The 25,833-nt window shown below is 37.8% G+C and overlaps 1 protein-coding gene across 43 annotated transcripts in view; it reads left to right on the top strand.

The window, feature by feature from the left end:
* The window catches only part of CLASP2 (cytoplasmic linker associated protein 2), a 165,362-nt gene that overhangs the window by 116,037 nt on the left and 23,492 nt on the right, over nucleotides 1–25,833 (top strand). For 25 of the 43 annotated variants that reach the window (XM_060180509.1, XM_060180503.1, XM_060180538.1 and 22 more), the window contains 6 exons: nucleotides 637–881; nucleotides 2,417–2,480; nucleotides 13,167–13,330; nucleotides 14,266–14,344; nucleotides 20,460–20,603; nucleotides 21,829–21,972. In XM_060180509.1, coding sequence (XP_060036492.1) covers nucleotides 637–881; nucleotides 2,417–2,480; nucleotides 13,167–13,330; nucleotides 14,266–14,344; nucleotides 20,460–20,603; nucleotides 21,829–21,972 — 840 coding nt within the window. Of the gene's footprint in view, nucleotides 1–636; nucleotides 882–2,416; nucleotides 2,481–13,166; nucleotides 13,331–14,265; nucleotides 14,345–14,476; nucleotides 14,528–20,459; nucleotides 20,604–21,828; nucleotides 21,973–25,833 lie in introns of all 43 variants that reach the window. The other 18 variants (XM_060180500.1, XM_060180501.1, XM_060180498.1 and 15 more) reach the window with 1 other exon arrangement.

Here is a 25,833-nt window from a genome sequence, read left to right as displayed (position 1 = left end):
AGAGGATCCTCAAGGAATTTGCCTCTTTATACTTAATAGTAAACAAAACAGGTTCTCATCATTATTTGTATTTTACTTCTCTAGGAGTCATGAGGGTTGGGTACAAGGGAAGAGTGGCAAGAGAAGTTATAGTGGAAGAAAAAGGAGACTAGAGAAAAAAAAGAAGGTAGACAGGAAAAATAGAATTTTATGTAAGGGAAAACATGCATTTTCCTGTCCCATTACCCATTTTCTGACCCATTCTCATCCTTTTAAAAGTTCACATTTTCCTCCTGACCAACTCATTTCTAGTGGCTACTGTACATTTATGTTCTAGTAGTTCTTGATTTCCCATGAAAGAGAAAATAAAACTGAAACCTCACATTGATTAGCACTCTCCACTATGCATATTTGAATTGCCATATAGCCGCCTTCTGCTATTCTCACTTCCCATAAAGACTATTTCATCTCCTACTAACTTCTAAAACATGTTTTCTGAAGAACAGCTAAATATTGACATTTTGATATGACAATGATTAAGTAGCATGCTTTTTATTGATTTTAATACAAAAACCAGTCCATTTGTGGTCAGCAGGAATTGTGAAATACTGGTATATTCTTTTAGCTGTCACTAATGAAATTCTTTGTGTATAATAGAAAAAGCCTGCCCGAAGGAGGTATGAAGCATATGGAATGCATTCAGATGATGATGCCAACAGTGATGCCTCTAGTGCTTGTTCTGAACGTTCCTATAGTTCTCGAAACGGTAGTATTCCTACATATATGAGGCAGACAGAAGATGTGGCCGACATCCTCAATAGGTGTGCTAGTTCCAATTGGTCAGAAAGAAAAGAAGGCCTCCTTGGTCTCCAGAACTTATTTAAAAACCAGAGAACGCTAAGGTGAGTTATGTTGTCCTGAAATCATTGATCTATAAAGTTAACACTTTTTTAAAAATTATTATTATTTATAAAAAGGAAACAATGACAAAACCATAGGATAAGAGAGGTACAACTCCACACAGTTCCCACCACCAGCAGTCCGTATCCCATCCCCTCCGCTGATAGCTTTCCTATTCTTTATCCCTCTGGGAGTATGGACCCCGGATCATTATGGGGTGCAGAAGATGGAAGGTCTGGCTTCTGTAATTGCTTCCCCGCTGAACATGGATATTGGCAGGTCAATCCATACTCCCAGCCCGTTTCTCTCTTTCCCTAATGGGGCAGTGATCTGGGGGAAGCAGGCCTCCAGGAAACATTCATGGGGTCGTCTGCCCTGGGAAGTCTGGTTGGCATCATGGTAGCATCTGGAATCTGGTGGCCTCTCCCAAGAATCCCAGGCTGATAGCTGCTTCCTTTTGGAGCTCACACCAGGTGTTGTCTCCAGGCAGCCATCTTGGCTCCGCCCTCAAAGTAAACCCCTTTTTTATTGTGTTTCTATAACGCTTTAGAGATCAGGTAAGGAAGCAGACTTGTCTTGAATTCAGAAGGTGCTATCAAAATATTTTCACATGCCCCAGCTCTTTAGGATTATTCATACTGTTATAATTTTTAAAACCAAGAATAAATGTAGCAGCTGTCCCAGAGAATGAACCAATAGCCAACAAACCAAGACACAACAGCAACAGTTGTATATCCTTGGAGTTTCCCTTGTTGCTCCCATGTGGTGCCTAGGGCTGCACACATGCTCTATCCTGTTGGGCCACCTGCCTGGCCATTTTTTTTTTTCTTTTAAGAATCAGAGAGGGCAAGCACCACTCTGTCTTTGGAGCTCAACTTGTTGCTCTCATGGGGCTGGAGATCAAGCCCAGAGTCTTAGGCATATGATGCAGACGTTGTGCTGATGAGGCTATACCTCAACCTCAAAGGAAACTTCTTACTCACAAATAGAAGCTAAATGGAAAATGTTAATAATTTGTTCAATAAAGAATACTGTTAATACTGGCTAATCTATCAAAAATTCATTCCTGTTCTTTTTGGTTTGTTTGTTTTTGTTTTTGTTTTTAGTGAGGAAACAGTTCTTCTGCTCACACAAACTTGAAAGTATATTTTCACTTTTCATGAAATATGTCTCTTTGCTTTGCCTGAAATGTAATTCTAAAAAATGGCTTTAAGGACAGAAGTTAATGCTGGTTTTAGTTTGATTCATTTTCCTTTCCTGATGACTTTTTCCTTTGACATTCTTTCTTGCCTTTATCTACGTAATGTTTTAAAGTCTTTATTGCCTACTCCTTTAAAAACAGTCTCATATCATTTATAAGTTCTAGGATGCTAGAAAATAGATGGCTACTTCCAAATCAGAAGTCTGACTTAACTGCTTGTGTATTAATTTAGTAAGGATCAGAACTGTTGTTTTTTGGCAAGTGTATGCAAGGTTACTCTTAAAGGACTTCTTCCTGCAGCAAAATTTTAATCAACAATTTTATTATTTTTGACAGTCGAGTTGAACTAAAAAGATTATGTGAAATTTTCACAAGAATGTTTGCTGATCCTCATGGCAAGGTATGTTTTATTATTTAAAAGTATTTTCTCTTGTAGGCTGTAATTTCTATAGTACCCCCCCAAAAGAAGTAAATAATAGCAAAAAAAAAGTCAACCAATGTTTTAAAATGTTTATAATATTTTCAAGCATAATTAAATTTAATCACTCAATGTAATATATGATTTAGAAATTGCTGCTTGGTAAAACCATTTAAACTTCTCTAGAGAAAAACTATTTAAAACGATAAAACTGAAGAATGGAGTTTTAAGAACAGCTTATATAATCAGTCAGAGTGAATTTTTTTTTCAGGGTGAATATATTTATATTAGTAGGAACTTTTTATTATTTGTAATAGAAATAATTTGGGGAAAAAAATTTTAAGTTCCCAATTTTTGTTGTTGTTGTTGTTTGTTTCATTTTTTATTTGATAGGACAGAGAGAAATTAAGAGAGGAGAGACAGAAGAAGAGAGACACCTGCAAGACTGCTTCTCCTTTTGTGACACTTCTTGCCTGCTGGCAGGAACCAGAGGCTTGAACCTGGGTCCTTGAGCATCCTACTATGTGCTCAACTAGGTGCATCACTGCCCGACCTCAGAGATCTTAATTTCCAGTTTCTTCTTTTACTAGCGTGTTAATGTAAATATATTACTATCTTAAAAGAATAACTTTTTAAAAAAGAATTGTCATTAGAAAACACAAAGGCACAAAATAAACTTTAACTGTCAGTTGGTCATATAAAAGAAGCACTTCATATATTAAGAAACCACATAAATTTTACAGAACATTGTTTGATTTCTTTATCTTGATTATTGAAGTACATATTAAAATATATGTACCTAACCTGCATGTGAACGTGAAATTTTGGTTTACCTTGATTGGTAGTACTAGAATAAAAGTATTCATTTCTTCTCTTTTCAGCAACGTACTTGACAATTATGAAACCTAAATATTAAGTTCCTTCCTTTAGGACACCAGGTGTCTACATCAAAATGTCTAACCTAAATAAAGGGAGATGTGGAAGGCAAATCATAAGAAAATGTCCATGAGTTTCAGTTTAATTCTGTCTTCGCCTTATTGTTGCACATATCATTTCCTCTTTTTTTCTTTTACTATTTTTGTCATTTACAGCACTATTTTAAATTGTTACATAATCTTACTTTAAACATAAACTAAAATCCAGCTAAATCAGTTTGGGGTATTGTGTGTGTGTGTGTGTGTGTGTGTGTGTGTGTGTGTGTGTGTGCTTGTTTTGTTGTTTTGTTTCTTAGTTTGATTTAGTATTTCATTTAGCATAGATTAAAGACCTGGGAAAATAGTTCAGCTGGTATAGCATAGGATTTGCATGCCTAAGGCTGCCAGTTAGATCTCCAGCACTCTGGTACTAGAGCAGTACTCTGACTTCTCCCTCTCTCTCTCTCTCTCTCTCTCTCTCTCTCTCTCCCCCTCCCTCCCTCCTCTCTCTCTCTCTCTCTCTCTCCCCCTCCCTCCCTCCTCTCTCTCTCTCTCTCTCTCTCATGTAAAAATATCACATATGGAAGAAATCTCGGAGCTCCAGTGACACAGTTGGTTAGCATGCAGTACTTATGTGGAGGAAATCTCACCATATATAAATTAAATTGCTAATACTTTATGACAATAATTATCTTTTTTAATTTATTTTTTATTTAAGAAAGGATAAATTAACAAAACCATAGGGTAGGAGGGGTACAACTCCACATAGTTCCCACCACCCAATCTCCATATCCCATCCCCTCCCCTGATAGCTTTCCCATTCTCTATCCCTCTGGGAGCATGGACCCAGGGTCATTGTGGGTTGCAGAAGGTGGAAGGTCTGGCTTCTGTAATTGCTTCCCCGCTGAATATGGACGTTGACTGGTCAGTCCATACTCCCAGTCTGCCTCTCTCTTTCCCTAGTAGGGTGGGTCTCTGGGGAGGCAGAGCTCCAGGACACATTGGTGGGGTCTTCAGTCTAGGGAAGCCTGGCCGGCATCCTGATGGGATCTGGAACCTGGTGGCTGAAAAGAGAGTTAACATACGAAGCCAAACAAATTGTTGAGCATTCATGGACCCAAAGGTTGGAATAGTGGAGAGGAAGTGTTAGGGGGGTACTCACTGCAAACTCTAGTGTACTTCTGCTTTCAGGTATATATTTTGCAGTAGTTTACGGATACGTGTGAACATAATGCTCTCTCTCACAGAAACTGGTGTATATCTACGTTTTGGGACTTTGTTAGAAAGTGAACCACCTGGGATGGAATTAGAGAATACTATGAAAGGAAAGGTCTCACCCTGAGTGATGAAGCTGAAGGGTTGTCATTCCACACCTGAAGTCTCTGGACACAGTCTGAGCTGAAGCATGTTGAGGTGGCAATCGTTGTGTTGATTAGGTTGCGATCGGCAGATGCAATATTATTTTATATGAATTGGGAGAGGCATGCGGGAAAGTGGGCCCTATCCTAAGGTTCCGAGATTGGGGGAAATATAGGCTCTATAGTGGACATGTGAGGTTCCTGCTGTCTTAGGGTTCAAAAAGACAATGGATAGTTAATGTTATCATCACATTATTTGGTAATTGGGTTAACTTTGAAAAGTCCTTTTGTTAGGGTTTGCTGTATTGTACCCAGTATCTTGTATATAGCTGTGCCATTGGTTGCTTCTGATCTACTTAGTCTACGCTTTTTTTTTTTTATAATTTTTTTTAAATTTTTTTTATATTTATTTAATTTATTTACTCCCTTTTGTTGCCCTTGTTGTTTTATTGTTGTAGTTATTATTGTTGTTGTCGTTGTTGGATAGGACAGAGAGAAATGGAGAGAGGAGGGGAAGACAGAGAGGAGGAGAGAAAGATAGACACCTGCAGACCTGCTTCACCGCCTGTGAAGCGACTCCCCTGCAGGTGGGGAGCCGGGGTTTGAACCGGGATCCTTATGCCAGTCCTTGTGCTTTGCGCCACCTGCGCTTAACCCGCTGCGCTACAGCCCAACTCCTGGTCTACGCTTTTGAGAGAGTCTGCATATCAAATACGCAGCCTATATATTAAAAAAGACTCAGTCTGTGTTTTAAAAACTTCAAGACATATAATTAATTTTCCCCCTCTCATATTAATTAACTAGTGATTTATATGACTACATTTTACTAGGAGTGTACAATAATTATCTAAGATCATCTGCTATCAGAAGATTTATTTATTTCATCTTCATAGCTTTCAAACTCTGCAAGTAGATAACCAAACCATTTTATGCTGACAGTGCCACTACTAATTATAGCTATGATACTTGCCTTAGTGCAAAAATTTTTACAATTTTTTGTTATTTTTTTCAATATTTATTTTATTTGCGAGAAAGAAAAGATACAGAGAGAAAAACCAAAGCATGCCACCTTAAGAGAACCGCAGTAGTTTGCAATGGAGGGACTTGGGATTCAGAAGGGAATGAATGGTATGGATTTATACCCTTGCAGACATGTAATTTTGAAAATCAATATGGAATCACTAATAAATAAATAAAACTTTTAAAAAGAATTTTATGATTAAAAAAATGAAGAAGACCAAAGCACTGGTCAGCTCTGGTTTACGGTGGTACTGGGGATTTAACCTGGAATCTCAAAGCCCTCAGGCATGAAAGTCTTTTGCATAACCATTATGGTGTCTCGCCAGCTCAAGTTTTATAAATTCTAAACAAGTTATCAGTTCAGGTTTTTGTTTTTAATATTTTATTCATTTTAATTTGTACAGAGACAGAAATTGAGAGTAAAATGGGGAGAGAAAGGGAGAGAGACATCCGCAGCTCTGCTTGATCATTTGTGACGTTTCCTTCCTACAAATGGGGATCAGTGCCTTGAATCCAGGTCCTTGCACATGGAAAGCTGTGCTCTCAGCTAGGTGCGCCACTACTTGGCCCCTTGGTTTTTGTTTGTTTTGTTTTTTAAGTGGAATGAAACACTTGGTATCCAACTGGGCTATTATGTTAAAATTATATTTTTCATTAGTAGTCTGTTTAACTTTGGTAAGCAGTTTTATCAAAAAACATTGTTAGTAAATAAGACAGCTCTTCCTTATTGGTAGATAAAGACCAAGGCTTTAATATTTCTGGAAGTGACCGTTTTTTTATGTTTTTGTTATGGCAGTAATACAGTTTAGTTGAATGCTTGTGTTTGTATAGTAATAAAGATAAATGATTTTCATTAGATATTTATTTTTGTTTATCTACATGGGAGAAGAGGAGGAGAGAATCAGAGTATCGTTCAGCTTTATGCTGTGTTTGGATCACACTAGGGAACACATTCTTTGCTCTGCGCCATTCCTTGGGCCACAGAGAAGTGCTTTGCTTCTCTCTCTCTCGATTTTTTAATCCAGGATTATTGCTGGTGCTTGGTGCAGTGCCTGTATGCTGAATCCACTACTCCTGACAACCTTTTTTTTTTTTCTGTTATCGTAGAAAAATGGGGTGAGAGAGAGACACCTGCAGCTTGGACCGAGGGCTCGATCCACAGTCTTTGTACATGGTCATTTGTGCACTTTACAGGTGTGCCACCTCCGAACCCCCAAAGAAATGCTTTTTAAAGGAGTATTTTGGGAAGAAGTAGGGAAGCTGGGTTTGATGTTGCTAAAGTAAACTGAGCAGAAATATTTGGCTTTAATATAACTCATTAAGAATAAACTGTAGGGAGTCGGGCGGTAGCGCAGTAGATTAAGCACAGGTGGCGCAGAGCGCAAGGACCAGCGTAAGGATCCTGGTTCGAGTTCCCAGCTCCCCACGGGTAGGGGAGTCGCTTCACAAGTGGTGAAGCAGGTCTGCAGGTATCTATCTTTCTCTCCCCCTCTCTGTCTTCCCCTCCTCTCTCCATTTCTCTCTGTCCTAGCCAGCAACGATGATGTCAACAACAACAATAATAACTACAACAATAAAAACAACAAGGACAACAAAAGTGAATAAATAAATAAATAAAATTTAAAAAATAATAAACTAGGGAATCGGGCGGTAGCACAGCGGGTTAAGCGCACGTGGCACGAAGCACAGACCAGCCTAAGGATCCCGGTTCGAGCCCCCGGCTCCCCACCTGCAGGGGAGTCACTTCACAGACAGTGAAGCAGGTCTGCAGGTGTCTATCTTTCTCTCCCCACTCTGTCTTCCCCCCCTCCATTTCTCTCTGTCCTATCCAATAACGACAACATCAATAACAACAACAATAACTACAACAATAAAACAAGGGCAACAAAAAGGGAATAAATATTTTTTTATTTTTTTTTTAAAAGGAATTTATTTCTTCATGAGAAAGATAGAGGAGGAGAGAGAGAACCAGACATCACTCTGCTACATGTGCTGCCGGGGATCGAACTCAGGACCTCATGCTTGAGAATCGGATGCTTTATCCACTGCACCACCTCCTGGACCACTTTAATTTTTTTAAAAAAAAAAAGAAACTATAAGGCTTGAAAGATGATTTTGTGATAGAGCCCATACCAAACTCTGGATTTTATCCCCATCCCTACATAAAATGATAGTGTTAATGTAGTCTTAGCACCTCTTTCCATATCTCTGTCTCTCTGTGTCTCTCTCTCTCTCTGTTTTCACCAGAGCACTGCTTATTTCCACTTCATGGTAGTACTCGGGATTGAACTTGTGACTTTGGAGCCTTGGGCATACAAGTCTTTTGTATATCCATTATGCTGTCTCCCCACCCAAAGCCATATTTATTTATTTATTTATTTATTTATTTATTTATTTATTTATTTATTACTGATAGATGATAGAGAACCAGATCATTACTCTGTCACATGTGATGTCAGGGATCAAACTCAGCACCTGGTACTTCTAAGGCACTCCAGCCACTGTACTGCAGACACATTCCTAGGTCCTGGCCGTGGTGCAGCCATTGTTGAGTTCACACAATACAGTGCACAAGGACTTGGGGGCGGGGGTAAGCCTCACAAGCAGTGAAACAGTGCTGCAAGGATCTCGTTCTCTGTCTCCCCTTCCTATCTCACTTTCTCTCTGTCCTATTAAATTAAATAAACCTAAAAACAAAAGTGTTCTTCTGACTGCTTTCAAACATGATTGCGACCACCAGAAAAACCCGAGTTGTGAGCAGCAGACCACTTCCTTTTCCAGCCCCTAGCATGGTGCCACATTACATCTTCTAAGAGTGAGAATCGGAGTCTAAACTACTGGGTAAACTCCAATATACAGTGCAGATATCCCAGAAAGGATGAGTTGGAAAAGAACAGCTACTAAATATTCTTGAAATACGTGCTGGATTTAGTTCCTGGAACAGGAAGAATGTCATTGGTAAATAGAGTTTGCAAGCTGAAAGGGCCTTATGTATAATACTAAATAATGCATACAGTTAACATTCTGATATGTTTTTTTGTTGTTTGTTTTTTTTACCTCAAAAAGTAGTGATTACTGTAAACCTTCACAACAATGATTTAACTTTTGAATGTAGTGTCTCTGAGAGGAAAAAGATAAAGAAGCTGTCTAAAACTATACTTCAGAACAAATGTTGGCACTGTTCAGAAATGGAGAGAGGTAGCTTTTAATCATAGATTCTCTACAGAAACTGAGTCTCAAGGGTAGAAAGCAGGTTTTTATCTTTAAAAAGAGATTACTTTAGATTGAAGGTGAGGAAGTGAAGGGAAAAAACTAGAAAACCATATGTTCTTTCCCATACTGTCTGTTTAATTCTTGTTTTTAAAACTGTTTTGAGTTTATCATAAATCTTTGAAAACATTTGTCACTTTTATTTTCTAAGTGTTTTTCTTCCGTACAGGAACTTTGCATTGATGGCGACTAATTTGTGTGTTTTTCTTTTTTTTTTTTTTTTCTTTTTTTCTTTTTGCATGCTGTCCCCTGTGTTGGAACTCTCAATAGAGAGTAAGTTGGTTCAATATTTGTTGGAAACCTAACTTTACTGCATGACTGTGAAATTAACCCTTTTTCTCTATTTTTCTCTCCCAAACAGTTCATGCAGTGTTGGATCCTTTGCAATCCACGAAATGCTATTTGCCGTTACGCAGACTGTCATTCTGTTTGGAGATGTGCTTTTAATCTACTAATTAATCTAATTTGATTATGTTCTTCTGTATTTGATGGCTGGCACACCTGAGATGGAAATGAGGTTTAGAAACGGCTACCTCAATTGTAATAAGTCAGATAGCAGTAATCTTTCCTAATAAATTGAAGTTTTCAGATATGTAAGATTACAAATTTAATTCCAAGGTTAGTTCCATTTAGGGATTTAAAATTAATTCCTGGAAGTCAGGCGGTAGGGCAGTGGGTTAAGCGCACATGGTGCAAAGCACAAAAACCGAGTAAGAATCTTGGTTTGAGCCCCCAGCTTCCCACCTGCAGGGGAGTCGCTTCACAGGCGGTGAAGCAGGTCTGCAGGTGTCTTTTTCTCTCTCCCTCTCTGTCTTCCCCTCCTGTCTCCATTTCTCTCTGTCCTATCCAACAATAACAACATCAGTAACAACAACAATAATAATAACTACAGCAACAATAAAACAACAAGGGCAACAAAAAGGAAATATTTAAAAATATATTTAAAAAATAAATTTAAAAAGTTAATTACTAAATTGTACAGTTTTTTAAAAACAATATCAGTATTTAGTAGTACCAATATTTAGTGCTCTTATTAATATTCCACAAAATTAAACAGAGCCATTTACAGAACAGTAATTCTTGAGTAGCTGGGACTACAGGCGCACGCCACCATGCCCAGCACAGAAGTAATTCTCAGTTATCTCTTCTGAGAACAAAATTTAATCATTACCATGTTCACTTTTTTTTTTTAAAGATTTTATTTATTTATGAGAAAGATAGGAGAGAGAAAGAACCAGACATCACTCTGGCACATGTGCTGCTGGGGATCGAACTTGGGACCTCATGCTTGAGAGACCAAAGCTTTATCACTGAGCCACCTCCCGGACCACACCATGTTCACTTTTTACTTTAATCATAGATAAAGAGATAAGTCTAGATCTGCCAATGAACACTTAGCAATTGGGTAATCAAGTAAGAAATTTTATGTGAAATTATCAGTATTTACTAGAATATACATAGATACATGCAAACATATAGCATATGTCTTATTTTTTATATTGTTTAGAAGGTACTGTTAATAGGATATAATTTTTGAAAAATGTTAGTACAATACTATATATAGAATGCTATACACTACATATTTACATTTTTATTCATATCATATAATCAAAAGATGTTTCTGTAAAGGAGACTGAGGCTGTTTCTTGTAGAAAATAGCAATTCAGATCTTGACAAGAACATAAATTCTGGGTATGTTAGCATGAGAAGAAAATGGAATGAGGAGGGCAGGGAAGATAACACAGTGGTTATACAAAAATATTTTCATGCCTGAGACTTCAAAGTCCCAGGTTCAATTCCCCTGTACCACTATAAACCAGAGTTGAGCAGTGGTTTGGTTTAAAAAAAAGAAAAGGAATGATTAAAGGAGAAATAGGACTTATCAGGAATTTTGTAAGTAAGAAAGGGAAGTTAATTGTGGCTTGGCTAAGATGAAGAGTGCCATTTATAGGGTAGATTTCACTACTTGAGAGAAAATCTGTGAACTGGAGAGGCTACACAGTAGTAGTGCTCAGGGCTTGCATATGAGATGTCCCAAGTTCAGTCCCCAGCTCCATCAATAGCCAGAGCTGAGTAGTTCGTTCTGTGGGCAAAAAGTGAGAGAGAGATGGGAGTCGGGCTGTAGCGCAGCGGGTTAAGCGCAGGTGGCGCAAAGCACAAGGACCGGCATAAGGATCCCGGTTTGAACCCCGGCTCCCCACCTGCAGGGGAGTCTCTTCACAGGCGGTGAAGCAGGTCTGCAGGTGTCTATCTTTCTCTCCCCCTCTCTATCTTCCCCTCCTCTCTCCGTTTCTCTCTGTCCTATCCAACAACGACGACAACAACAATAATAACTACAACAATAAAAACAACAAGGGCAACAAATGGAATAAATAAATTAAATTTAAAAAAAAAGTGAGAGAGAGAATACGTACTGTTTAAGAGAATTTTCCCACAAATTAATTTGACAGACGTTCACTGGGTTTTTTGCCACTAATAACTTTGAATTCTGTTCTAAGTAGATATACAAGACTTTAAACATACAGTCCTGTGTTACAACCCAAGAAGTGACACAGTAGATTAAGTATTGGATCCTCAAGCATGACGAGGTCCCATGTTTGATCCCCTGGCATGCATATGTCAGAGTGATGCTCTGGTTCTCTCACATCATCCCCTTTCCACATAAATATATAAATAAGTCTTTCATAAATTAAAATATAGTCCTTAGTCTTAAGTGTTGTATGTCCCAAGCAGGAAGATAATAATTTTTTAAAAAGCTGCATAAAGTTATAATAAAAGCAATTCTTCCTTGGAGAAATGATTATTAGAGTAGAGAGGAAATCAAATAGGGAAAATGTCAGTGGAGAATTTTATGTTCACTATAAAAAATTTTTATGTTCACTAGATGACATGAGTTACCTAAGTACTAGAGTACAACCAACTTGCTTTAAGTCCTGACTCCTTAGGAAGAGAGACAGTCCTGCTTCCCCGCCCATGAAGCTTCCTCACTGCAGGTGGGGAGTGGGATCTCAATGTGTATGCCGCAGCCCAACCCCATGAAAATCTTTTGTATAGCCATGATGTTATCCTCCCTACCCCACCTTATCACATTTTAAACTGTTAGATTAATATTGAAACCACATATGGAACCCATCAGTCGAAGTGAAAACTTCTAGCATGCCAAATATATAACTTGTTAGAAACCACTAAAAACTAGATGTGGGGAGTCGGGAGGTAGCGCAGTGGGTTAAGTGCAGGTGGCTCAAAGTGCAAGGATCTGCATAAGGATCCTGGTTCAAGCCCCCGGCTCCCCACCTGCAGGGGAGTCGTTTCACAGGCAGTGAAGCAGGTCTGCAAGTATCTATCTTTCTCTCCCCCTCTCTGTCTTCCCTTCCTCTCTCCATTTCTCTCTGTTCTATCCAACAACAAAGACAGACAGTAATAATAACTACAGCAATAAAACAAGGGCAACAAAAAGGGAATAAATAAATAATTTTAAGAAAAAAAATAGATGTGATTTTTTTTTAATTCTGAATTTTATTTCAGGTGTAGTTATTCTAGGTCATTTTTAATTACATTTGGGGCAGTATTAGTAAATAATATTATATTACACACACACCAAAAAAAAAAGAATACCTGACAACAGATATTTTGAGAAATCAAAGATATCTCTGGTTAGTCCGTTATTTTCAGAATGAACTTAAGGTCACTGTCACATACTCCTGTTAACTCCTTGTATTAGCTCAGCATCACTCTTACTTAAAGAACTGAAGATGGGTGAGACTGTAAGTAGCTCCTTGCCCTAAATTTCAGATAAAATGGATCTCAGTTTAACTGTTAGCTTAAGTTGTGATATTATGACAGCATTAGGTGTGCCAGCCATTATTGCCAAAGTTCCTTTACCAAGTGATGCTGCATGGAATAGCTAATTGTCAAACTTCAGCAGAAGTTGGATAACAGTTCAAATGCATTCTTGTATCGCAGAATCCAATGAGAGATTTTTTTTCCGCTTGGCTGCCAATCGCTGTGCCTCTGATTCCTATATTCCTTTCTATTTCAATTTTAAATTGATCATAGAGATAAATTTTTGTATTCTATCTTTTTTTCCTCCCGTTTATCAATTATAGGTGTTCAGCATGTTTTTGGAGACTCTAGTGGACTTCATACAAGTTCACAAAGATGATCTTCAAGATTGGTTATTTGTACTGCTGACGCAACTCCTTAAAAAAATGGGTGCTGATTTGCTTGGTTCTGTGCAGGCAAAAGTTCAGAAAGCCCTTGATATTACAAGGTAACATTTTCTAAAGCTATTTAACATTTACCTTATAGTTATATGGAATTTATATTTCTGTGTTTAAAAAGTCAGCTTTCTGAGTTCTTAAACCATTCACAGACTGCATGGACATTATTTGAGAGTTGTTAATGGTGTTTGTTTGCATAATTTATTTAATGCAGTATTGTTCTTAGAGTAAATACTTTTCTTTCTAATTGAAGTGGAATTTAATTTGGTTTATCTGTAAAGTTGAAGACTCCATTTGATATAAAAATGTTACCTAATCTTCAAAATGTTTTATTATTCAGAATCTTTTTTCAGAAGATTTTGAACCAATGATATATTTCTACTTTCTTATGTAGATTGTTGAAGTGACTTATTTCAGATATCCATTTTCTAAGTTGAGGTGAGTCTAGAATTCAGATATTAGGTATGGGGAAGCATCTTTAATAACGCTGAATTTTTTTACTGAATGTTTTTCTTTTTTCTTTTCTTTTTTCATATATATATGTGTGTGTATATATGTGTATATATATATATATATATATATATCTTTTTTTTTTTTTTTTCCCCCAGAGCACTACTCAACTCTGGCTGATGGTGGTGCAGGGGATATTGAACCTGGGCCTTTGCTTTGAAGCCTCAGGCATGAGAATCTGTTTGCATAATCATTACCCCCTGCCCCTGAATGTTTTTCTAATTCAATCCATAGTTGAAGCAGGTAGACTATTATTATCGTTTCCGATTTAACTCCCTATAGGGTATAAATTCCAATATTCCTATTCTTCTGGGAATATTTTTTATTGTGTATGATACTACATAGACTGTGTCATATAAAGATAACTACTACATTCATGCTTTTCAAATGACATTGTTTCGGTATGAAATATAATCTTTTGCTTGCTAGATGTTTACTTGGCGACTTAATTTTTTTGTTGTTGTACTTCTTTCAGAGAATCTTTTCCAAATGATCTTCAGTTCAATATTCTAATGAGATTTACAGTTGATCAGACTCAAACACCAAGCTTGAAGGTAAAAATCTGAAATGATTTGAAGACCTTGTATGGAATCAAAATATTTGCTAATGAAGTTATATTGATAGTTCTGTGTCTGTCTTATGAAAAACAGTTCAATCAGTGCATTTTGTTTTTTATAAACTTTCAGACAGCCAAGCCAGCACTTCGGGACCAACTTCACTCTTTTTGGAGCTCCAAGGTTTTTTTGTTTTTGTTTTCATCTGCATTATTTCTTTTCTTAACTCTCTTTATGAAATCTGCAGTGTTTCAGATAATGGTTGTATGCATCTGTATTCAACTACTAACCTTTGGCAACCTTCTAAGCATGCACAGATTTTATTTCAACTGTTGTTTAAATGCCAGCTGTCTGTTGAAGAAGCTCACTAGGGATGTACATTTTAAAGGCAGCCTAAGTATGGCCATCTAACCCTAAGCTGGTGATGCAAACTTGCTCTGTAAAATCTTATCTATTTTATGTTTGTGATTTCCCAATACTTTTTTCCCCAAGTTTAGAAGGTTGAATAGCTAAATTGGACAAAAGGTCAATTTTACCTGAGTATTTGTTATAGTAAACAAAAAAAGTAAGCTTAATCTAAATGCTATTGTCTAATTCTCCTTAACAGAAACAGTCATTTTTTTCTTTTTGCAATGTTATCTTTCAAATGTGTGCATAAAATTTAAAGACAGGATCTACTTTCTCACCTATTACTAAGCACACATTTTCTGTTTGATTTATGTGTAAGTTAGATGGGTTCAAATTTGTGATTTAAAATAATTACAAATTTAAACTTAAAAGAATAATTACAAACAAGAACCCCTGAAATCTTTAGTATCTTTAGTAAAGATATTTCTTAGTGATTTGTGTTTAAAAAAAAAAGATTAAAGTCAGGGAAATAACAAGCATATGCCTTTATAAGCCTTATATTTTTCTGCTTTATTCTGCACGAAATATATTTATTTATTTATAAACATTACTGTCAGTAATTTATTTTCTTTTAAGTTTTATATGATTTTGCCTTAAAATCACAATTATGTTTCTTACCAGGACTCACTTGTATTCAACATGATTAAGTTCATTTGTGGAAGGGATTCCATCTGTTTTGATTTTGATAAGTGACCTACAGAAGGAGAATAAAGTACTTAATATTATTGATAATATTTGTAATTTGTTTTTATCCAAGCAATTGTGTTACATATCTCTCAGTATAAAACACGTTTATCGTTACTATCTATAATACATGATAATCTATAAAACTATAATAAGGTTATTATTTAAATATCTGTGTAAGTTATTCAATTACCATTGTAACTAATGTATCAGGAGTCAGTGGAGCTAGAGGTCTAAACCGTCAGCTTAATAAGTAAGCCTGGAGAGGCTGGCTGGTGGCATACCCTGTTGAGCACACACTTTACTATACTCAGGGACCCAGGTTGGAGCCCCGCTCCCCGCCTGCAGGAGTGCCGCTTTACAAGCAGTGAAGCAAGTCTGCAGTTGTCTGTCTTTCTCTCTCCCTTTCTTCCTCCCCCTCCTGTCTCAATTTCTTTCTGTTCTATTAAATAAAATAGGATGAAGGGGGGGGTGGACAAAAGGTAAAAATGGTGTGGTCCAGGAGGTGGCGCAGTGGCTAAGGCACTAGACTTTCAAGCATGAGGTCCAGAGTTCAATCCCCAGCGGCACATGTACCAGAGTGATGTCTGGTTCTTTCTCTCCTATCTTTCTCATTAAAAAATAAAATATTTTTTAAAAAAAGGTAAAAATGGTTGCATGGAGTAATGGATTTATAGTGCCAGCACCAAGCCCTAGCAGTAACCCTGCTGGCAAGAAGGGGAATATAAATAAATAAATACATACATAAATAAATAGATAAATGGAAATTAGGATCGGAAGATGACTCAACTGATGGAGCATTGGAATTAAATGTCTCAGATTCTTAATTTAATCCCCAATACCATGTGTAATGCTGATACTCTGTGCCCCGCCCTACCCCACCCCATATGAAAGTATCACATGTAATAAAGCGGGTTAAGCACACGTGGCACAAAGCACAAGGACTGACATAAGGATCCCGGTTTGAGCCCCCGGCTCCCCACCTGCAGGGGAGTCGCTTCACAAGTGGTGAAGCAGGTCTGCGGGTGTCTATCTTTCTCTCCCCCTCTCTGTCTTCCCCTCCTCTCTCCATTTCTCTCTGTCCTATCCAACAATGATGACATCAATAATAATAACTGCAATGCAATAATACAATAATAATGACAGCAACAATAATAACTACAATAAAAAAGCAACAAAAGAGAAAATAAATATTTAAAAAATGTTCTTAAGTTTTTTAAAAAAAGAAAGAAAGGATGGTAAGTGAATGAGGGAGGAACTGCTGCATGAAGAAAAAGAGAGAAGGAAGTAAGGAACACAGTTTTAAATTAACTTTCCTACTGAGAAACACTGCACTGGAGATGGGAATCACTCTTTCTGTGTGCTCTCGACACACTTTTTTTTTTAATATTTATTTTATTTATTTATTCCCTTTTGTTGCCCTTGTTGTTTTATTGTTGTAGTTATTATTGTTGTTGTCGTTGTTGGATAGGACAGAGAGAAATGGAGAGAGGAGGGGAAGACAGAGAGGAGGAGAGAAAGAGAGACACCTGCAGACCTGCTTCACCGCCTGTGAAGCGACTCCCCTGCAGGTGGGGAGCCGAGGTTCGAACCGGGATCCTTATGCCGGTCCTTGTGCTTTGCGCCACCTGCGCTTAACCCGCTGCACTACAGCCCGACTCCCTCAACACACTTTTTATATGCCCATGAACACAGAGCTCTCAGAGAAAAATCACCCGTAAATACTTAAACTGATATTTTAGGATAGCAAGGAGTAATACTGACATTGTATTTTATACTAGAAATCTAAATATCTTTCACACTGGTGGTAAGAAATACATAAATATTGAGTATGAAATTAATATAAAGATTATTGAAAATACGATTTTCATGTAGAAGATGACTATTTTGTAAAGTGTTGTATCTCTCACATTGTGTTGTGTGGGTAAATATCAGAAAGGAAACAGTAGTAGAGGGGAAGTGCCAATACTGGATGATTTTATTTAAGTATTTTAAAAAATAGTTTTAATTTTTGTTGACTTTGTGTTCCACAAGCATGTAGAATTATACATATTTTAGCAACGAGATTATTTTTTTCTTCTCTGAAGAAAATTGCATGTTTTTGTTATGGAAATCACAGACTGTGTGTAACCTTATAAAGTATCCCACTACAATGAAAGCTTTTAAATGAGCATATGTGTATTGTGATCATTTTGCCTGTTGGCATAGTATACACACATATAGTATACATAGTATATGACTTTAATTTTTATCCTTTTATTTTTTTTTTTAACTGGACATGGGGATGATTACGAGAGTCAGAACCGGGAGTCAGGTTAAGCGCACATGGCGCAAAGCACAAGGGCCTGGCTTAAGGATCCAGGTTCGAGCCCCTGGCTCCCCACCTGCAGAGGAGTAGCTTCACAAGCAGTGAAGCAGATCTGCAGGTGTCTGTCTCTGTCTTCCCCTCCTCTCTCCATTTCTCTCTGTCCTATCCAACAACAATGATATCAACAACAACAGTAATAACTACAACAGTAAAACAGTAAGGGCAACAAAAGGGAATAAATAAATATTTTTTTTAAAAAACACAAGAGTCAGAACCTTATTTTATACATTAGCATGTTACTTCTCAGAAGCCTAATATGAATTGAGTAAGAAATACGACTGGAAGATAAATAATAATGGAAGAAAGAACATAGAAAATCTCATTACCTTAGTCTTTGGCAATCTTTTTCAAAGTTGCTATTTAACTGTATAATTAAGCTTTCATTTTTGTAAGTCAGCAAATTTACATTTAATATATGTTTAGCGTCTGTTGTATTTAAGGTCTTTGCACTATGCTTTATGCCTAAAGTCCACAGATGAAGCATTACAGAATTTTCTTATAAAATTTGTACTATGCTATATGGGACTTTAAAAACAGTGGTTCTTAACCTTTTCCCCAGTATAATTTCATAATTTAACAGTGCGTTATTATAATTATTTTTTTTTTAACCAGAGCACTGCTCAACTCTGCTTATAGTTGTACAGGGGATTGATTACACCTAAGGCATGAAAGTCTTTTTACATAACCACTATTCCCAACCAGAAAGATTTTTTTTAAAAAATTATTATATTTATTTATTTATTTATTGGGTAGAGACAGCCAGAAATTGAGGAGAAGGAAGTACAGAAGGGGAGAAAAAAAACACCTGCAGCACTGCTTCACCACTTGCAAAGTCCCCTCCCCTGCAGGTGGGGACTGGGGGCTCAAACCCACGTCCTTGTGCACTGTGACATTTGCACTCAGCCAGGTGCACCACCACCTGGCCCCCCAGAAAGATTTTTATAGACTAAGGAGGAAGCATTTGTACCTTGATCTACCTCCTGGAAGGATAGTGAAGCTTTCTAAATCGACATGTGTTTTTTTTTTAATAGCTAATTTATTAAAGGCTAACTTTGTCTATTAAAAATAATGTGCTTTCGGGGGTTGGGCAGTTGCACAGCGGGTTAAGCATACATGACACACCAGGGCATAAGGATCCCAGTTCAAACCCTGCCTCCCCACCTGCGGGGGGGCACTTCACGGGTAGTGAAGCAGGTCAGCAGGTGTCTATCTTTCTCTCCCCCTCTGTCTCCTCTCCCCTCTCAATTTTTCTCTGTCCTATCCAACACCAACAGCAGTGACAACAATAATAATAATAACTACAACAATAAGAGCAACAAAGTGGGAAAAATGGCCTCCAGGAGCAGTGGATTCATAGTGCAGGCACTGAACCCCAGCGATAACCCTGCAGGCAATAAATAAATAAAGTGCATTTGTGGTCCATGGGGTGGCACAGTTGATGAAAAACAGGACTCTTCAAACCTGAGGTCCAGAGTTCAATCCCTGTCAGTACATGTACCAGAGTGATACCTGGTTCTTTCTCTCTCCTCCTATCTTTATCATTAATAAGTAAAAATAATAATAATAATGTGCTTTCTTCTCTGAGTCTCGTAACGCTTCTTTTGGGAAACAGTTCTAGTAGTTGTAAAGCCAGTTAAGGAACCTGGTCTCACTGTGTGAGTCATACTGTATGTTGGCCAAAGTAGTGGAGGGGAAACTATATTGCCTACCTTTATTAACCCACTTATTTCAAAAACCCTTTAGAGAAAATTATGGTGGTTTTTGTTAGGGGTGTTGGAACACCAAACTTTGGTGGTCGGTGCTATTGTGGAACTATATTTCTATTATCTTATACTCTTGTAAACCACTATTAAATACCAGTAAAAAAAAAAATGCTTTGGTTTCCAAAAAAGCTAAATTACATTCAGTTCACAAAGACTAGTTCCCATTAAGTCTAAACAAGATTTAACCGTAGGCTGTTCTAGATGGAATCAAAAGAATGTTTATACAGAGTGTCCCTGTTATGGTTTATACTTTCCAAGGCATCCACTGAATGCCTGCAACCTCCATAGAATAGTCACATACTATGTGCTTTGTATATGCTTTGTTTATACAACACATGCACAGCTATGAGAACTTTGATTTATAAAGCTTGGTACAGTAAGAGATTAACAATACCAAATGATAAAGTAATAATAGCAGTATGTTACAATAAAACCTATGTGCATGTGGTTTCTGTCTCTTGAAATTTTTTATTGTACATAGTATTTTCAGATCAAAGTTGACCTCAGGTAACTAAAACTGCAGACAAGTTGGGGACAACTATAATCTTGTCTATAAAGCCTTCAGCAGTTGCTTAGATATGGAAAAGGAAATATCTAAGACTTAAAAGTTCTGATATGTGATGGGAGATAAAGTCCACATTATCATGTAGTGATGTCTCAAGTAGGTAAGTGGTCCTAAACTTTAGTTTCCAGTAAATGCTACAGTTAAGGGAATCATAAATTTTTAACTTATGAAATCAGACTAGAATATTTAAAGACAAATTTTAAAGTTTTCAGATTTGTTTTTCCTTTCCTAAGTATTAATTAAAAGTGACCAATATTTTCTGAGGCATTCTCCAGTGTCCCTTACTGATGATCTGAGTGTCCTCTCTCCTTCTGCTTACCTCTGCAGGTGAAGGTGGCTATCCTTAAATATATAGAAACTCTGGCAAAACAGATGGATCCAGCAGATTTTGTAAATTCCAGTGAAACTCGCCTGGCGGTATCTCGTGTTATCACTTGGACAACAGAACCCAAAAGTTCTGATGTTCGGAAGGTATGTTTTAATATAAGGCTCAGAGGATAAATTGGAAAAGCAAGTCAGTTATTTTGGATTGCCAGTGAAAGAGACTGCTACTTTCAGTTCTTGATTTTTTTTTTATTTTTTAATGTTTATTTAGTTATTCCCTTTTTGTTGCCCTTGTTGTTTTATTGTTGTAGTTATTATTGTTGTTACTGATGTCGTTGTTATTGGATAGGACAGAGAGAAATGGAGAGAGGAGGGGAAGACAGGAGGAGAGAAAGATAGACATACCTGCAGACCTGCTTCACCGCTTGTGAAGGGACTCCCCTGTGGTGGGGATCTGGAGAGCTTAAAGGTCTTAATTAGGAGTTTCATATGTTGAATTTGGTGTGTGTATATATATATATATATATATATATATATATATATATATATATATATATATATATATCGAATTTGGAAGTCTTCATTAAGAGGTTTGCATAGTGAATTTGGGGTTTTCTTCAGGCTCTGTCTTGGCCCAATGTTACAGGTGCATGATGTTGTCTTCCATTGTGTGATTCCCTACAAGGGCACCGAAGCAGTGGAGGCAAGGCCCTAACTGCAGCTCACAGCCATAGAAGCAGGGCTCCTAGCTGGAACCTAGCTGTACTGCCTTCTCTGTGTTTCATCTGCCCTGGAATTCTTTCTTTTTTTCTTAATTTGCCCAGAGGGGTCTTTTTTCTTTTTGGGCTTCCAGTATATCAGTTAATATTCTCAACATTTCTGCCACATGTAGGTTCTAGATAAGTTTTACATGGTTTCAGGTTATTCTTATGTCCACCCTCCTTTCTCATAATCATGTCTTAGAAAATGGAAGTAGTAATACATAATGATAGAGTAATCCTAAAATCTGGTTAATTTTGTCATAATTTTGTTATAATTATTTTGTTACACTTTCCATATTGCCTTCTTGTTTTTAAAAATAAATAGTAGGTCTTTTTTTTTTTTCCACTCTTATACCAAAGAATTTTTTATCAGCTCTGTTTATGGTGGTGTGGGGCTTAAACTGGGACTTTGTAGCCTCAGGCATAAGAGTCTGTTTGCATAACTATTATAATATCTGTCCTCCTCCTTGAACAAAGAAATTTTAAGGCAATGGAAGTAATTCTTTCCTTTGAAAAGATAGTCTGGTAATATTGAGCAGAAATGTTGAATGAGAAAAATAACCTCCTTTGAGCAGACAAAATCTATTCATCTGTTTCTGTATGTTTTCTAGGCAGCACAGTCAGTGCTGATTTCTTTATTTGAACTCAATACCCCAGAGTTCACAATGTTATTAGGAGCTTTACCAAAAACTTTTCAAGATGGTGCTACCAAGCTTCTTCATAATCATCTTCGAAACACTGGCAATGGAACCCAGGTATTTTTCATTTCTTATTCTCCCAATTGTGTTGTGTAGTGTAACAGCAGTAGTCTCTCTTAAATGAAGATCAAGTGTGGAATGAGCAAAATAGCTCACCTAGGAAGGTGTGCCAGCTTTTTCATACACATGATCCAGGCTCAAGTCTGACCCCTCCACCACCACATTGGGGTAATCTTTATGCTGTGGTCAGTTAGTATCTGCCTGTCTGTCTATCTGTCTCCCTCTCTCTCTCTCTCTCCCTCCTCATTTCTGCTTTTCCTCTCTCCTCTCTCCCTCCCCCCCCATGTCTGAAGAAGTCAGTCCAGGGTGTGAAGTTCAATAAACAATCTGACATCATATGTAAAGAAATTAGAGGGAGGGCAGGGATAGATAGCATAATGGTTATGCAAAGAGACTCATGCCTGAGGCTCCCAAGTCCTAGGTTCAATCCCCTGCACCACCATAAGCCTGAGTTGAGCAGTGCTTTGGTAAAATAAATAAAAAATTAAAAAAAAAAAAAAAGAAGAAGAAGAAACTAGAGGAAATTGGGCAGTAACACAGTGGGTTAAGGGCGGGTGACACGAAGTGCAGGGACCGGAGTAAGGATGCTGGTTCAAGCCCCTGGCTCGCCACCTGCAGGGGAGTCGCTTCACAAGTGGTGAAGCAGGTCTGCAGGTGTCTGTCTTTTTCTCCCCCTCTGTCTTCCCCTAGTCTCTCCATTTCTCTCTGTTCTATCTGGCAACAACAAAATCAATAACAACAATAATAATAACCACAACAATGATAAAAACAAAAAGGGAGAGAAAGAGAGAGAAGGAAAGAAAGGAAGAAAGAAGGAAATTAGAAGCAGCTCAGGAGGTGATACAGTTTAGATAAAGCACTGGGCCATTAAGTATGAGAGCCAAATTAATCATTGTATTAGCCAGAGTGATGCTCTGCTTCTCTCTTCTCCCTCATTAATAAAAAAGAAGAAATGTGGAAGAGGAGAGGGAGGAGAAGGAAGAAGAAGAATATGAAGGAGGGAGAAATCAAGGATAGTAGAAGGGGCATATAGTAAAAATTAGGGCAAGAACCAATAAACATCTCAGCCAGTACAGTGGGCACTTTACCATACATGAGGGTTAGGGCAGGGCCTGGGCTCCAAGCCCTAGACACCCTGTGGAAGCGCCATACTGGAACTCGCAGAAGCTGAGTAAAGAGTAGAGTGGTGTGGTGGTGGCTCCTTCTCGCTCTCTCCTCCTCTATCTCAGATTGAGGAAAGAATATCGGTATGTTCACATTTAATATTTATGAGCTTATCCATAAATACTTAGACATACAGGATTTATTTGGAAGGAACTTATGGTCTAAGTGAAGTGTTATAGTATTTGTTATATAATTTACATATTATCACTAAAGAATTGAACTTAAGTTTTAAAAGAGACAGGCAAGCCTTTGGTATGGAGTACAGGAAAAGGAAAATGCATTGGTAGTAGGATTAAGGTTAACTTTGAAGTTTCAAAAGAGTCTGAGAACAATTTATTATGATCAAAGTCTGTTAACATTTTAAAAGGAATTCTTTGTCTATATCTTAAGAGATGGTCATGTTAATAATATGACCAGACTTTATTCCTTGGTGTCATTGTGAGGTGAATACGAGAATCACCCCACTGCAGAAACGGTGAAAATCATCTGTAAAGCAAACTCAAGAAGAAATAAAGTTTAAATGTTAGTAATGACTGGAGGAAGGAAATTGGCTTACAGTAGCAAACTAAATAGTTTCATATCTTTTTGAGTCTTTGTGTTTAAAAAAAAAAAAAAGCATTAACTATCAGACAAAGGAACCTTCCTGCATTTCTGGTGGGAATATCAATTGGTTCAACCCAAGAGCAGTCTGGGTTGGAGAGCAGTCTGAAGAACTCTCAGGAGACTAGAAGTGGACCTACCCTATGTCCCTGCAATTCCTCTCCTGGGGATATATCCTAAGGAATCAAACACACCCATCCAAAAAGATTTGTGTATACCTCTTTTCATAGTAGCACAATTTGTAATAGCCAAAACCAGGAAGCAACCCAAGTGTCCAACAACAAATGAGTGACTACGTAAGCTGTGGTGTATATATACACAATGGAATACTACTCAGCTATTAAAAATGCTCACCTTCTTCATCCCATCATACTCACCTTCTTCATCCCATCCTGGATGGAGCTTGAAGAAATTATGTCAAGTTCGAGATAAACCAGAAAGAGAAGGATGAGTATGCCATGATTTCACTCATAGACAGAAGTTGAAAAACAAGATCAGAAGGGAAATCACTAAGCAGAACTTGGACTGGAGTTAGTGTTTTGTACTAAAGTAAAAGACTTTGGGGGGGGGGTCTGGATCATGATGGCAGAGGAGGACCTAGTGGGGGTTGTATTGTTATGTGGAAAACTGGAAAATGTTACGCATGTACAAACTGTTGTATTTTACTGTCAAATGTAAACCATTAACTCCCCAATAATTTTTTTTTTAAGTGGATTATGAGGGGCCGGGCGGTAGCACAGCAGGTTAAGCGCACATAGCGCAAAGTGCAAGGACCAGCGTAAGGATCCCAGTTCGAGCCTCTGGCTCCCCACCTGCAGGGGGGGGTCACTTCACAAGTGCAGCAGGTCTGCAGGTGTCTGTCTTTCTCTCCCTGTCTCTGTCTTCCCGTCCTCTCTTGATTTCTCTCTGTCCTATCCAACAACAGTGACAACAACAACAACAATAATAATAACAACAACAGTGATCAACAGGGGCAACAAAAGGGAAAAAATGCCCTCCAGGAGCAGTGCTTCATAGTGCAGGCTCCGAGCCCCAGCAATAACCCTGGAGACAAAGAAAAATTATTTTTTAGAAAGTGGGTTATCTAGCAATAAATTTAACAAAGAAAATAGAAGACTTGTAAATCAAAAACTACAAGTCATGCTGAAGGAAATATCAAAAGGCATGGGAAATAAGACGATATTCTGTGTACTTTATTTGAAGGAATTAACATTGTTAATGTAGCCATCATAACCAGAGCAATATGTAGTCAGTACTGTCCCCATCAAAATTCCAGTGACTTCCTTTAAGAAACTAGTACAGATTGCTGCAAAAAATGTCCTATGTACCACAAAAGACCCAAAACCACCAAGCAATTCTGAGAAGGGGTGGGGGTGGGAGGGCATGAAAGCATCATACTCTGGACTTAAATATAGTACATGAGTGGGACCCGGATGGTGATACAGCTGATTGAGTGCATATGTTACTATGCTCAAGGTCCTGGTCCCCACCTGCAGGGGGAAAGCTTTGCAAGTGTCACAGGTGTCTCTCTGTTTCTCTCCCTCTCTATCACCATTTCCCTCTTAATTTCTGGCTGTCTATCCAATAAATAAAAGTAATAAATTTTTTAAAATATTTATATTTTTGTTGTCCTTGTTGTGATTATTATTATTGTTGTTACTGATGTCATCGTTGTTGGACAGGACAGAGAGAAATGGAGAGAGGAGGGGAAGACAGGGGGAGAGAAAGAGAGACACCTGCAGACCTGCCTCACTGCTTGCGAAGCGACTCTCCTGCAGGTGGGGAGCTGGGGTCTCAAACCGGGATCCTAGCGCCGGTCCTTGCGCTTCATGCCACCTGCACTTAACCTGCTGCACTACTGCCTGACCCCTAATAAAAAAAAGTTTTAAATACACTATTTGAGTATAGTAATCAAAACTGTGTGGTATTAGAATAAAGATAGACACACAGATCAATGAAATAGAGCTGAGGACCAAGAACTAGACCCTTACACAGATAGTTAATTTTTGGCAAAGAATCAAGGATATAAAATGGAGACAGAAGAATCTTTTCAATAAATGGAGCTTGGAATACAACACACACCTTCTATACAAG

This window comes from Erinaceus europaeus, chromosome 21 (assembly GCF_950295315.1).
Source record: "Erinaceus europaeus chromosome 21, mEriEur2.1, whole genome shotgun sequence".
Classification (NCBI taxonomy): Eukaryota; Metazoa; Chordata; class Mammalia; order Eulipotyphla; family Erinaceidae; genus Erinaceus; species Erinaceus europaeus.
Note: the sequence above shows the minus strand (reverse complement) of the source record. Positions and strands in the feature narration are given on the sequence as shown.